Here is a 13846-nt window from a genome sequence, read left to right on the forward strand (position 1 = left end):
CCAAATCACCTTGAATAGCCCCATGTTGCCCTGCACATTGCCCCAAATCACCCCGCATTGCCCCAGATAGCCTGGCTTTGCCCCATATCACCCTATATTGCCCCAAATCGCCCTGCATTCCCCCACATCTCCCTGTATTGCCCCCCCATCACCCTGCCCTGCCCCGGCAGAGCTCAGCATCATCCCCCACAGGTCCCCGCATGGTGCTGAGCCCCTGGGGCTGATCCAGGTGCCCTGGCAGAGCCCGGCCCTGCCCGCAGCGTGTACGGGGCCCTGGGGTGCGGAGCCTCAAGCTGGAACCCACCGAGGTGGGGCCGGGCCCCATCCCCACACCCTCGTCTTTGCGCCGTGCTGCCGGAGCACCCCGTGGTGCCATCCTGCTGCCGGCTGCAGTGGGGCCGAGGCGCTGCTCCACATCTGGTCCCTACGCGGCCCCACAACCCCGGGGAGCTGGGCCCAGGGCAGGATCCCACCCCCACACCTCCCCGGGGCTGGTGTCTGCCCCGCGAGCCTGTCCCGGTGTGGCCGCGGTGCCTTCGCCCTGCCGAGGCTCAGCCCCCGCGAGGCCGGGATGCGCGGCTGGATCCTGGCACCGCCAGCCCGGCGAGGATCAGGCCTGATCCTGCCGGATGGGTGCTGAGCACGGCCAGGACGGGGCCTGCAGCAGACGGGGTCCGGCGCAGCCCACCCGCGGCTCGGCCCCCCTGCTCCGGGCCGTCCCAGGGGAGCGGGCGAGCCTCGGCCCCGCGCCCCGCTGGGCGTTGGGACGGGGCTGCCATTGGCTCCGGCGGGGAGCGCTGACCGCCAGCCTCCTCCGAACTATTTCCTGTTGCTGCCGCGTTAATGCTAAACAGACCTTTCCCTCTCTTCCCTCGCTCCAGCCAAAGTGCAGCAGGCTCCCACCGCCGCCCGCCGTCCCGGTGAGTACTGGCCCCACGGCTCGGGGCGCGGGGACGAAGGGGTCTCGGGGTGGACGTGGCACCCGAGGGGTCCCCGCACCCCGTGTCCGCCCCGTGCTGATGGCCATGGCGGGGTGACACCGCTCTGTGCTGTCCCCTGCTCCGGTGTTGTGGCTGCGGACGCGGGGTTTGAGGACAGAAGACTTGCTCTGGGCGCCAGGCTTGGTGCTTGGGGACACCGGGCTTGGGGACACGGGGCTTGGGGACATGGGGCTTGGTGCTTGGGGACACCGGGCTTGGGGACATGGGGCTTGGTGCCTCGGGACGCAGAGCTCAGAGCTTGGGGACGCGGATCTTGGGGCCTCAGGGCTGAGGGATGCCGGGCTCTGTGCCTGGGGACAAGGCGCTCAGGGACGCACGGTTCGGAGCCGCACGGAGCCATCCATGCTTGGGGACATCGAGCTCGATCCTTGGGGACATGGTGCTTGGTGCTTGGGGACGCAGGGCTCGGTGTTTGGGGCTGGGTGCTCTCAGCTGTGCCTGCGTGTCTGGGGGTGATGCTGCTCCGGTGCCCTTGGGGGGGGGGGGTCCAAAGCAGCCCCAGATGCATCGACGGAGCGAGCCCAGCGCCTGGCCAGCGCCTGTCCCCTGCTCCCACTGCCTGTCCCCCACCTCACTGCCACCCCGAGCCCACCGCAGCCCCGGACCTGCCCCTCCACAGCTCACGGCCGTGGGTGCCCATCGCCAGCAGGGTGCTGAGCCCCCGCATGGCCCAGGCGCTGGTTCTGCGGTGCCCTCGCCAGCAGCCTTGGCACCCAAAGTCCCCAGAGCCCGCGGCGGGGCTGAGCACAACCCAGCCGGCCCCGTGCAGGGCTCGCAGCCCGGGCCCCTCCTGGGGACACCGCTGGCCCTATTTTTGGGGTGTCCCCACCGGCAGGGCCGGCCCAGCCCCGCTGCATGCCGAGGCCCCGCAACACTGGCCTGTCCAGGGACGGTTCTGCTGATGTGTCACATTTTCTGCATTTCTTTCCTCATTCCTCCCTCCGTGGAGACGTTTCTGGGAAATGAGCTCTTCCCTCTGCCAGGGCCCGCGTGCTGCATCCCCTCCCGCCCTGCCCAGCCCTGCACCAGCATCATGGGGGGGTGCTGGGGGTGGGGGGGGAGGGGGTGGGGGGGGGGGGGTTGGTGCTCAGCTGTTTGGGGCCCTGGGGGGGTGTCCCCGTCCCTGGGGTGTCCCATGGGGCAGCCGCCTCGCCTCCTCCCCACATTTCCTGTGGGAGCATCGGCGGCTTCTTCCGCTTGCAGCATGGGCCCAGCGCCTGCCCCAGCCCCTCTGTTTGGGCCCCCCCCTGTGCTGCTCACCTGAGCGGTGGCCTTTGCACCACAGCCCTGTCCTTGTCCCCGTGCTGCGGGGGCTGGCCCCGCTCCTGGCCCAGGGCCCCACAGCAAACAGCCGGGGCTGGGAGCAGCACCGGGAGAGCTGCGGGGTGGGGGGACACTGCCCCATGTCCCCCCCAGTGCCACCACAGGGGGAGGAAGCCCTTGGTGCCGTGTCCTGGGGCGGAGGGGGTGGAAAGCCCGGCCCGCTGCAGCAGATCCGCTTGGCGCAGCGTCCTGGGGGGGGGGGTTTGGCTGCATCCTGCCCAGCCCCGCAGGAAGAGCAGAGGGCAGCGGGAGCGGGACGGCTCCGCTTCGGCAACCACCGGGGCTCGGCCCTGTCCGAACAGCAGCACCGCTGGGCACGAGCCCCCTCCCCTTCCACCCCTCTTTGCTCCGCATGGTCCCCCCCAGATGGTGCCCCAGGTGGGGACAGGGGGCTCCGGGAGCCCCCCAGCTCAGCCCCGCATCCCATGTCCCGCAGATGCCCAGCACGTGCTGCCCGCAGGGCCCCTGAGCGCGGCCGGGCACCGCGATGGAGAGCCGCAAGCAGGACATGGAGCTGCTGAGCAACAGCATGGCCGCGTACGCGCACATCCGAGGTGAGGCCACAAAGCCCCCGGCTGGGGAACGTCCCCAGTGGGGACCCCGGGGCTACCGCCGCCCCGTTGAGGTCTGGGGACAGCCCCTCAGCGCCATCGCCTTCCCTCCCCACAGCCAACCCCGAGAGCTTCGGGCTCTACTTCGTGCTGGGCGTCTGCTTCGGGCTGGTGCTGACCCTGTGCCTGCTGGTGCTGCGCATCTCCTGCCGGCCCCGTACCCACCTCCTGCGCCGGCCCCGGCCCGGCCCGCCCGACCTCAGCGAGGACGACGACGAGGACGATGAGGAGGAGGAGGAGGAGGACACCATCGACCGCGCCGCCTCCGAGTCGCTGCTGCCGGTGACCGAGATCCCGCTGGAGAGCCACGGCCCCGGGGACGGCGCGCTGCCCGTCAACGTCTTCGCCTCGGCCGAGGAGCTGGAGCGGGCGCAGCGGCTGGAGGAGCGCGAGCGCATCATCCGCGAGATCTGGCGCAACGGGCAGCCCGACATCCTGGGCACCGGCACCGGCACCCTGGGCCGCGTGCACTACTACTGAGCGCGGCACGGTGCGGCACAGCCGGGGGGCACGGGGGGACCCTCGCCCCCACCCCAGTAACTCGGCCGGTGCCGTGCCACAAGACCCTGCGGCACTGATGGGGGCTGAGAGTGGCACATGACGTGGTTTGGTGCCGGGACCAGGGAGCACAGTGGGGCCACTGACTGCCCATGGGGTGGAGAACCCTCCCCGGGGCACCTCGGCACCAGCACCCGGTGCCACCAGCACCCCCAGCCTCTCCTCTGCCACCACGAGCAGCCGCTGCGGACACGATGCACTTTGAGCCATTGGTACGACTGCCGGCACAGGCCAGCAGCCCCAGGACCCTGCGGAGACAGGGACAAGGACAAGGACAAGGACAAGGACAAGGACAAGGACAAGGCAGCCCCTGCCCCGCTGGCCCCGCCGTCTCTGCGCTGTCCCCGGAGGGACGCCACCCCGCCGGCCGCGGTCGGGCTGTACACCCGTGCGATCTGCGGGGTCCTGTCCTGCCCCACCAACACGGTGCTTTCGTCCCCTGGCTCCCGTTCCCTGTCCGGCCCCCAGCTCTCTGCGCTTCCCTCCCGCCGGCCCCGCTAAATTCCCACTAAATTTAGCCGCCGGCCTTTCCGGCACCGCCCGGCCCCTGCCCCAGCGCCGTGCCGGATGTTTCCCAGCTGGGCTCTGGGGCTGCTCGCGCTCCCCCGGGGCCGCGGCCGCTCCCCGCAGGGCTGGGCCGCATCCTGCCCACGCTGCAGGCACCGTCCCAGCCCCGTGCAGGGGTGCGGGACCGGGTCCCCGCTGCCCCCCTCCCCAGCAGCTTTATAAAAATAGCTCCTTCCCAGGCCCGTCCCCGCGCCGGCAGCAGGGTCCAGATGTTTTCCAGATGTTCTCCAGGCCCCACGCCGGTGGCGCGAGGCCAGAATGTGCCGGGGGGCTGGGAAATGGTGCGGGGGCAGCAGACGGAGGAGGAAGAGGAGGGGGTGCTGCCCCAGCCCCGTGGCACATCCCGGCTCAGCACCCGGGCTGGGGATGAGGCGTGGGGGCCGCGGGGGGCTGCGGGGGACTGCAGAGGGCTGTGAGGGGTTGCGGGGGGGGCTCAGCCCACCCCAGCCCGGCCTCTGGGCTCGGCGCAGCCCAGCCCGTGACTCTCGGCACGTCCGCTCCCAGCGCCGGCGCTCGGCCGTGGCGCGGCTCAGGCTGCAGCCCGGGACGGTGCAGGGGACCCCCGTGGGACCCCCCGTGTGACACAGCAGGACCAGGCCAGCCCCTAAATGGGACCCCAGCAGCACTCCGTACCCAAAATAGTTTATTTTAACCAGTATTTGTGACAAAGCAGGGTCTGCTTCATGGCCTCAGAGGCGCAGCAGGCTGTGCCCAGGTGCAGGGGTCCCTCGTGTCCGGATCGGCACAGCCCCAGGCCAGGGCTGGGGGTGCTCCTGGGGCTGGGGATGCTTTGGGGGGTCCCTGCGCACCCCCCGCAGCCCCCCCCCGCTAGCAGGGCAGCGCCTTCCTCACCCGCTCAAGCTCCGCCTGCAGGGACGAGAAGGGAGCAGGAGGGTCGGTGGGGCACTGGGGGTGTGTGGGAGGGGTCCTTGTGTCCCATGGCCATGGGGGTCTCACCTGCAGCGCCTCGCGCTTGGTCCGCTCGTGCTGCAGCTCCAGCCTCACGTCCTCCAGGTCCCTCCTGCGAGGCCGCGGGGGTGGCTCAGGTGGGGCCGTGCCCAGCAGTGAGCTCCCGGGAGACCTCGGGGACCTTTTTAGGGTCGGCCACCCCTCCCCATCGTCCCCGTCCCCACTCACAGGTGCTGGCCTCGCATCAGGTCCACGAGGATGTGCAGGGACCGGACCTCGGCCTTCAGGTCCTCCAGGGCCAGCCGCTGCTCCGGGCCCTGCCCCGCGGCGGGGAGATGGGGGCAGAGCTCGGCGCAGGGCGGCCCCAAGCCCCCCCCGGCCATACTGGGCGGCCGCCGGCCCGGCACCCGGGGGCGCGTGGCCGTGGGGTGGCTCAGCTTGGCCGTGGTCACCTGCAGGGCACTGAAGCCATCGGTGTCTGCGAAAGGGACGGTGTCAGAGCAGGGCATGGCTGCAGCACCCGGTGCTCGCACTACAGCCATGGCCCTACCTGGGTCTCCGGCTCTGCCCCGCTCCATTTCGGCCGAGGTGCCGGGCTGGGGGCTGCTGGGCCTGGGGATGGCAGGGGGCAGTGAGGTGGCACGGCCGTGGTGTGCCCCCGGGGAGATGCCGAGCATCAGCAGAGCCCTGGTGCCGGGCCCGTCACGGCAGCCCCAAAGGCCCCAGCAGGGCCACGTGCAGCTTACTTGCTCGGCAGCCCCAGGGCCGGCTTGGTTTTGGCAGGGACGGGGGGCGCGGGAGCCATCCTCTTGCTGGGGGGCGGCTTGGCCGGCTCCATCCTCGCTGGGGAGAGCAGGGGGTGAGCGGCGGGGCCGGGGCCGGCACGGGGAGCGGTGCACGGCCGGGGCAGGAAGCGTTTCCTGCCGGGAGCCCCAGCACCGCGCTGCCCGGGCACGGGGACCTGCCCCAGCATGAGGGTCCTGCCCTGGGCAAGGGGACCTGCCCGTCCCTGTCCCCTTCCCCATCCCCGTCCCCGTCCCCTCTCCTCCCCGTCGCATCCCCTGCCCAGTTCTCACCCGTGTGCTCCTGCTGGTGGCCAGGCCGGTCCCTCGCTGGCTCAGGCTGCCGTGGGAGCATGGGGGCTCATCAGGCGCTGGGGAAGGGTCCTGGTTATCGACCCCTCTCCCAGGGACCCTTGGCTGGTGTGGGACAGCCCCCGTCCCCCCTAGGACGCGGTCTCCAGGTGCCACCAAATCCCTGGACCTCCCACGTCCCTAAATCCCGTTCCTGCCAGGGACGGGGGCTCAGCACCACGAGCTGGGCCGAGGCTGGCGGTGAGGAGACATCCGGGGGCAGGATGAGGGTGAGACACCCCCAGGGCACCCCGGGCCCACGACTCTCACCGCCACCGCCCCGAGGTCTGCCGGGACCGGCAGTGATGCTCAGTGGGACCCGAGCAGCCCCACGGCGGGCCCTGCCCCACCGCCCGGGCACCACATGCCCAGAGCCCCCTGTGCCAGTCCGGGGGCAGCCCCAGCCCCCCCAGCCCCCCCAGCCCCGCACCCAGCCTCGCACCCAGCCCCACTCCCGGCGTCGCTGCGGTCGGCGCTTCCTCTGCGCGCCGCAGACCTGCGCCTCCCCCAGGGCGCCGGCACGGGCAGGATGCCGGCCCCACCGCCACCACCTACGGGGCGGCAGCACCCCCCTGCACCGAGCCCGGGGTGGACATGGGGTGCCAGGCCACCGGCACGTGCCCGTGGGCCGTCCTGTCCCCATCACGGGCCAGTAGCCCCGGGGCCACCGGGTCCCCGCCACCACCAGCGCGTCGCTTGGCTCTGCGGCCTCGTGGGCAGGAAAATCGCCCAAGGGCTTTGCCCATCCCAAGGTCACTGCAGCCACAAGCCACGTGCGGGGCCACGGGGACAGGGACGAGGGCGCCCAGCCCCGACGGCACGGGAGATGCTCTCCAGGCCCCGGGCACCATCGCTCCCAGCAGCGCGGGGCTGGCGGTGCCCGAAGCTGCCGCTGGGATGGACGCAGAGCCGCGGTTACCCCATCCTACCTGCCGGCACGGGGCTGCCCCCCAGGCCGTGATGCTCAGCGCCGTGCCAGGCTCCCCCCGGCCGCCCCAGCCCCGCGCCGCGCACGTGACGCTGGAGGAAATCGGCTCCGCGCGGGGAAGGAAGTCAAAGTGCTGAGCACCGCGGTGCTGGTCCATGCCACATCCCTGACACCCCATGGGGGCTCCTCCTGCCCCACGGCACAACCAGCCCCGCCGCTGCCACCCACCTGGCACCCTCCGTGGGGCTCGGAGGTGCCCAGGGCCCAGAAGCCGCCGTGGCCAGGCTCACGGGATGCTGTCCCAGGCCGGCATCGCCTCACCTTGCAGGGGACCCGGACGACATCTCCCCTCCACAGCAGCAGCTCCAGGGTGCAGTCGAACAGCTCCTGGCAGAGCTGTGGCTCCAGGAAGGGCAGGAGGGGGCTCACCGGGATGCTGCAGCCCCCAGCCCCTCCCCAGCTCCCTGCACCCCCAGCAGTCCCCAGCTCCAGGGGTAGGAGGGCTGCTGGGTGCCGTGTCACTGCCTGCGGCTCTTCCTGCAGGAGAAAACCCGCTGGGGTGCAAGGGACCCTGCTCCCCCTGCCCCAAATGGGGACGGGGGCCAGCCCAGGCAGCACCAAGCCATTTCAAAACCCCCTAAGCTCCAGCATGGAGCCCCCCCACCCACCTTCGCCTGTGCCACCGGGAAGGGCTTGAGCAGCTGCTTCCCAGCGCGGTGAGCTCGGCGTTGGGGTGCGGCAGGGACGGGGGCCCCAGGGCTGCAGCCGTGCGATGGGGGTCCCCTGGTGGGAGCTGCTCAGCAGGGCCCCGCTCACACCCCTGGTGCAGGGGGGTGGCCTTGGGGGGCCTAAAGTGGCCGGGTGGCTTTGTGCTGGGGGCCGGGGAGCAGCGAGCAGCAGGCTGGTGTAAGGCGGCCACGGAGAGCGGTCAGGAAACCGCCGCGCGGAAAGGGTCGGGGAGAGGAAGGGAGCAGGAGGTAAAACCACGGGGCTGTCCTGCCCTGGCCCCGGTGCTGCTGGGGAAGCTGAGGCAGGCACCAAGTACGTTTTAGGCTCCAAAGAGGCAGGAGTAACCCTGTGGGCTCCCCTAGCGCTTCCCAGCAGTGTTGGAGGCCAGCAGCAAGCTTTGGTACAACAAAACTTCTGCACCCGCCTCCGGGCCCTGCAGCAGGGCGAGCTCAGCCCTGCCCCGACCCATGGGACTCATCCCCCCTCCCCGGCCTCCCCCGGGGCGTCTGCACCGAGGCCGGGCGGGACAGAGCCAGGTTTGTGCAGGGGGCTGGCAGCAGGGAGCAGGGCCGGAGCGCAAGGAGCCCAGGAGGCAGCGGCGCTGGGTCAGCACCCACCCGGTGCAGGCATGTTGGGGTGAGGCGAGCAAGGGGCACCCGGTCACTTTTTGGGTGCTGACGTGCAGGCACCGCTTTGGTCTCCCTCCTGCCCTTGCTGCTGGACACTCGCTGTCCCTGGGGGCAATTCGCCACCTCCCCTGGGAGCTGCTGCCCAGGAGCAGGAGGGATTTTGCCCCAAGCCTCCCACCACCGCCGTCCTGCAAGCACGGGCTGGGGAACGCGTGTTTGGGTCAGCGCAGGGCTGGGGCTCCGGCCGCGGGGCCGGTTTATCTGACGAGCAGGAGGAACCAACCCCCCTGTCACTGCAGACAAGAGGATTTGTCACCCGGCCGTGCCTCCTTGCCCAGCAGGGAGCACCCAAGCAGCCAGCAGCAACCTGCCTGCCCCTACCTGAGCTGCCTGCGCCAGCTGTGGCCGACCCGGTCCCGCTGCAGACCCGGGAGTGAGGTGAGGGCAGGAGGCTCCGCGCGCCCCAACAGCCGCTCGACGCCTCGCGGCTCTCCCTGTCACTTCAGCATGGAGGGGGAAGTGAAAGCTAAACCACAGAGGGGCCAAAACCCACAAACCGCGAGCGCACGAGGCTCGTGGTCTGGAGTCCCGCTGCAGAGCGCAACGGCCGGAAAGGGGCAGCAGGGCCGAGGGCTCCCCACTGGTCCCGGCCCCACCAGCTGAATATTCCTTTAAAATCCATTTGAATTGGTAATGCTGAACGAAGGTAAAAGGAGAGGCTTGTTTGCAGCTGGCCCAAGGACCAGCACCAAGGGGGACGTGTGGGCTCGCCCCTGGGTTTGCCCGTTCAGGCTGAAGGAGCAGTGAACACAGGGCAGCTTTTGTCCGAGTTGGCACAAGGGCTCGATTCCAAGCACGGAGGGAAACACGAACCATTAACCCACACCCCTCTAAACCCTACACGCTAGGAACGCCCCTCCGCATTGCAGGCATAGCCCTAGACTCACCCCAGACCCCCTAACCAGCACCCCACCCCGCACATCTTGCCCAAGGAGTGCAGCGAGCCGTTACCTTCCTTTGAAGTGGCAGCAATAGAAAGACTTGCACCGAACGGCACAGCAAATGCAACGACTGATTTCATAAATTAGCAGTTGCCAAGCTTTCAGGGTTTGTGCTGGCGTGCACATCCTGAGATGGATGTTGGATGGGCAGACAAGATTCCACCGAGGAAAGAAGGGGGAGAAGGGCGGAGCACAGAGCACCTCCACTGCTCTGCAGGGCTGAGGGGCTTCAGCCCCTGCCCTCATGGCACAGGGAAAGCCCTAGGGTCCCGAGCAACAAGCAGAGCACAGCAGGAAGGCAGCAGGCAGGCAGCAGCTTTGCCTCAGCCTCCAGAGCCTTGGCCAGGGCTGAGCTGCTCGTTCCGCTGCTCCCAAGGGACAACTAACACAGGTTCAGGCACACACACAAATTAGCTTTTAGCTACTAACTTAAAAAGCAGGTCAGGCTGATGGCACAAAACACCCACGCGCCGGGTTCCTGCACCTACCAGGATCACAGCTAGTGCCAGAAGCTGGAGTAAGAAAAGTGGCCGCCATCCCATGCACTGCCCTGACAGCTCCTGCAGGAACAACTCCAGGGATCCTCTCCTGCCCTCAGCTGTGTTGCAACGAGATTTTCCACTTGCTTCCACGTGCAAAGTTCCCGAGCTGGAGAGCCGTATAAAACAGGAACCTCGAGCGTTAGGCCAGGAGAGTAACTGCTTGCAACTGCTGCTTTTCAACAGCGGGGGCAGCCCCACAGGCCCCAGCCTGAGCTTCCTCTTTCATTACTGCTGTTCATTACTGCTGCCTAGGCTAGTTTCTCCTCTGGGACCATGTTTTAAAGCTGCTCTTCCCAGCAACTCTTCTGCAGCTCCACCCTGAGGCTGGCCAAAGCCCTTTGGTTCTTTCGGCTCCACCAGTTCATTCAGAAGGCAAATGGCTGGTGACAGAGGGAGCCCCGGACTCAGACCACAAAACAAAGCAGAGTTACACCTACTACTCATTTTATTGTATTTTATTTGCATAAACAAACTTGAGGGGGTTGCTAAACAGGAACTGTTCAAGTCAAAACAAACCAAACTCTAGTTGGTGTGTGGGGAGGGATGAGCACAGCAATCCTGGGGGAGGGAAGGCAGAGGTGGTGAGGACAGGGAGAGCGGTGTCTTTACAGCACGTGCACACTCAGCGTCGGTGCATGGACATGCCTCTCCTGCTACCAAGGCTCACTGACTCAGCCACAACTATCTGCAAACTTCTTCAGAGTACTTCTTTTTTTTTTGTTTAAAGTAGAAGGTAAAAAGAAATGCATCATAACGGCCATCCTTAGCCAGCACAGGAGGGGTTTGCCTTTTGTTTTTATAAAAAGATTAATAAAAAATATTGAAAAATTCTCATCTTTCCTTTTATATTTTTTTTTTAACCTAGTAGAATTCTGAAGTTTCTTAGAAAACTATGTTACCTTGGAAAGAGCACTCGAGTTCACAACCAGCTGCAAAGAGGATACACAAAATGCCTACAAGCAGTTTGGGGCTCCAGCACACACCAGGCCTAACGCTGTACACAAACAGTGATGAAAAGTAGGGTGTAATTTTTTTTTTTTTAAACCATGCTAATTTCGTTAACTTTCAACATAAAAGGAAAACGATTGTTTTTAAAAGGCCCTAAAACAACTGTTACATAAAAAATGTTTTTAAAAAAACCATAGCAGTTTGGTCCCAACAAGTTAACATTTAGATGTTTATTCACATGCTTCATTGTTTCTTATTTATAAGAACCAAAAATAGTTTCCAAAAATTATCATTTAATTGATGTTACTACATACGTAAAGGCCTAAAATAAGTAAGTATGAATTTAAAAAATTGAATACACAATAGGGGAGAAAAATTTGAACTGGCGAGTTAATCCCGACCTTTGCTATTTCAAATTATAAAAGAGAAACAAAAAGTGTCAAGACTACTGGGTTAAGATGGGCACAAACTGAAATCCACATCGCCTTCAAAGCCTGTTACCAAAAAAAAAATTTAACCGACCATTCAATAAGGTCACAGACAAGAGAGAAAATCTAGGATCTCACCCAGTACTTGACCTTATTCAGTCCAGAAGGTAAGTCTTTGGGAAGGTATACTCCATGAGCGGATCCAAGCATATATGATTTATCAGTTCTAGTCCACACTTAGGGAGGCTGAACTCTGAAAATGCAGTTAACTTCGGGATTATTTCCGAGCTCCTCTCTGGGGCTCTGCTCAGCTCTTCAGGATCGCCCTGACAATCTCCATCACTAGCATGCTGAACCCCTCCACTCCTGCCAGGGCTCCCTGGAAACATGCAGACTGCGGCTACTCAGTCGTTGACTGTAAGTTGTCCTTTTCCTCTCTGTTTTCTGTTCCGCTTTCGTCATCCTCGATTTCTCCTTCTTCGCCGCTGAATTTGTCGTGAGCCCACTTGGGGCTGGTGCTCGACTTCCTGAACATGAAGCGACCTCGTCCTCGGGGGAAAGCACCCCGACCACGGCCTCTGTTCACCCACTTCTCCGCACCTTCGCCCTCCCGGTCATCGTGCTGCACGGGGAGAAGGCAATGACATCAGCTGAAACAGACTGGCTGCTCTCGGTGTGAGAGGAGCAGGAAAACGCTGCCTGGTGATATCAGCCCTGCAGCACCAACCAGATTTATGCCACAGTGAATACTGCCCTCTAAACACAAGTACTGGCTTGTTTGGGGGAAGAAAACAGCAGATGAAGGCAGGAATGCACAAGTGCCACACGGGCTCTCTTTGTGCATGGCAACCCATCGCTGCAATTGGTACAGGCTGCTATGAACCACGCTGCTGGGCTCAAACCGATCCATTTCTGTATGTAAAATGCAGGCTAGAGACTGGACACCAAAACAAATTACAATTCTACCTTCAACAAGATCAGAAAAAGCGAAGTAAGGTAAAATCAAGGCTTTCTTGTTTGAGCTGCAAGACTGAAACACAGCGTTATTTAATGAAAAGCCTCAGGTACCCCAAATCAGGAAGAGGAAAAAAAAAGTCTGTGTGTTTAAACTATCCCTTCTTCAAAGAAGGGTCATTCAGACAGGTTTCTCCCAGATAAATGCCTGTTAGTACGGCAGACTTATCAGAAGTAAAAAGGAACGGTGCTAACCCATCCAGAAGCTGAACTCTGAACGGGGATGGAAGAACCAAGAAGTGTAGGCCATCTGCAACACAGTCTAACAGATTTAAGCTGCTTTTTCTGCACTACTGTGAAACACGGGGTCTTTAACCAGCCTTCAGGATTTCATTTCACATAATGGCCAACCATTCTCAAATGAACAGTAACAAACTCAAGACGAGCCATAAGCTTCTGGTGAGGAAGCAGCACATGAAGCCGTAAGCTGGTAGATTAGAAATGTTTAAGACCAGATACCTGGTGGATTTATACATGTTTTAGTACTTCAGACACATACCAAGTAGTACTTCTTGCTCTTAGGTGTGTACTCTGGATCCCACTCCTCATCTCTGTTTCTCTTCTGGAAGTCATTGTTGCCACCACTGTTGCTGTTATTGTTTCCTGAAAAGTTGCCTCTGCCCCATCCTCTCCCCCTTGCTCTGAACTGCTGTAACAGCAAAACACGGAAGAAAAATAAAAAGGTTGTGGTGGCAGTGCCCCCCAGCTCCCTGCTGACTTCAGGGGCACCAAGCTGTAAGACTCAAATGTAACCAAGGCACAAAATTTGCAAACAACAGGCAGGGTTATGACCAGATGAGTCATTTTGGTAGCCTAACCCAAACCGACTGATGCACATTATGCTGCCCATCAGGGCTGCTCAGCAATTACTAATGAGCAAAAGCTTCCAGGCTTGATTCTGCTCCATTCAGCTTGAGTTCAACCGCCCAGGCTATGTTGTGAACACCCTGGCTAGTGCTTGAGATACGGAGTGATCACATTCTGGCTCATCATCCACAGCCAGACCACACCTTTGGGGCTTCTCCTTTACCGTATGCTTTAACTGTGGAAGAACAATAAACAGTAGGTGCTTCTTGACTGCTTTAGCAATTGATACTCGGGGTGGGATACTTACAAAGGTCCCTCTAGCTCTTCCTCTCTCATTTGGACCTGTGAATTCTTTAGTCCCCAGCCGGGACTTGTCAAAGCCTGTGGAGCTTTCCTCTCTCTCCTCAGTCTCCTCTGGATATTCCTCTGCTTTGACTGAATGAGAGGACCGTGATGATGATGAGCTGGATCTGGATCTCTCACGCACCCTTCGGTGTTTCCTGTTTCAGTGATAGGAAATTAAGGTCAGGGGGACATCAACAGGCTTCATAACTTAGAAGTAACCTGCTTGCTACAGAATTATTTACCACTCCCCCATCAATGCAATGGTTTCATTCTCCTACTATGGAAAAGAAAAGCCATATTAACAACTTAAAATCAGCTACAACATGCACATCTAACACAGGTCCCAAGTCTTCTCTGGCACAACCTTGCTGCT

The 13846-nt window shown here is 63.0% G+C and overlaps 3 protein-coding genes across 6 annotated transcripts in view; 1 reads left to right on the forward strand and 2 right to left on the reverse strand.

The window, feature by feature from the left end:
• The first annotated feature begins 767 nt into the window (after nt 1-767).
• On the forward strand, nt 768-3936 carry EVA1B (eva-1 homolog B). The gene is made up of 3 exons (XM_048052730.2): nt 768-920; nt 2761-2878; nt 2994-3936. The coding sequence occupies exons 2-3, from the start codon at nt 2812-2814 to the stop codon at nt 3413-3415; spliced, it is 489 nt and encodes a 162-aa protein (XP_047908687.2). The 5' UTR covers nt 768-920; nt 2761-2811; the 3' UTR covers nt 3416-3936.
• A 750-nt stretch (nt 3937-4686) lies between these two features.
• LOC106037961 (uncharacterized) lies at nt 4687-10233 on the reverse strand. Its single transcript, XM_066982665.1, has 8 exons — nt 8770-10233; nt 7352-7567; nt 6046-6091; nt 5716-5812; nt 5520-5581; nt 5198-5447; nt 5018-5081; nt 4687-4927 (listed from the first exon to the last, which is right to left on the reverse strand). The coding sequence occupies exons 1-8, from the start codon at nt 9262-9264 to the stop codon at nt 4889-4891; spliced, it is 1269 nt and encodes a 422-aa protein (XP_066838766.1). The 5' UTR covers nt 9265-10233; the 3' UTR covers nt 4687-4888.
• Nucleotides 10234-10371: 138 nt separating this feature from the next.
• The window catches only part of THRAP3 (thyroid hormone receptor associated protein 3), a 34139-nt gene continuing 30664 nt past the window's right edge, over nt 10372-13846 (reverse strand). For 3 of the 4 annotated variants that reach the window (XM_048052690.2, XM_048052689.2, XM_066982659.1), the window contains 3 exons: nt 13436-13628; nt 12821-12970; nt 10372-11929 (listed from right to left, as the gene is read on the reverse strand). In XM_048052690.2, coding sequence (XP_047908647.1) covers nt 11708-11929; nt 12821-12970; nt 13436-13628 — 565 coding nt within the window. In that variant the 3' untranslated portion in view covers nt 10372-11707. The remainder of the gene's footprint in view (nt 11930-12820; nt 12971-13435; nt 13629-13846) is intronic. The other variant, XM_048052692.2, reaches the window with a different exon arrangement.

The sequence above is a fragment of the Anser cygnoides genome, chromosome 24 (assembly GCF_040182565.1).
Source record: "Anser cygnoides isolate HZ-2024a breed goose chromosome 24, Taihu_goose_T2T_genome, whole genome shotgun sequence".
Classification (NCBI taxonomy): domain Eukaryota; kingdom Metazoa; phylum Chordata; class Aves; order Anseriformes; family Anatidae; genus Anser; species Anser cygnoides.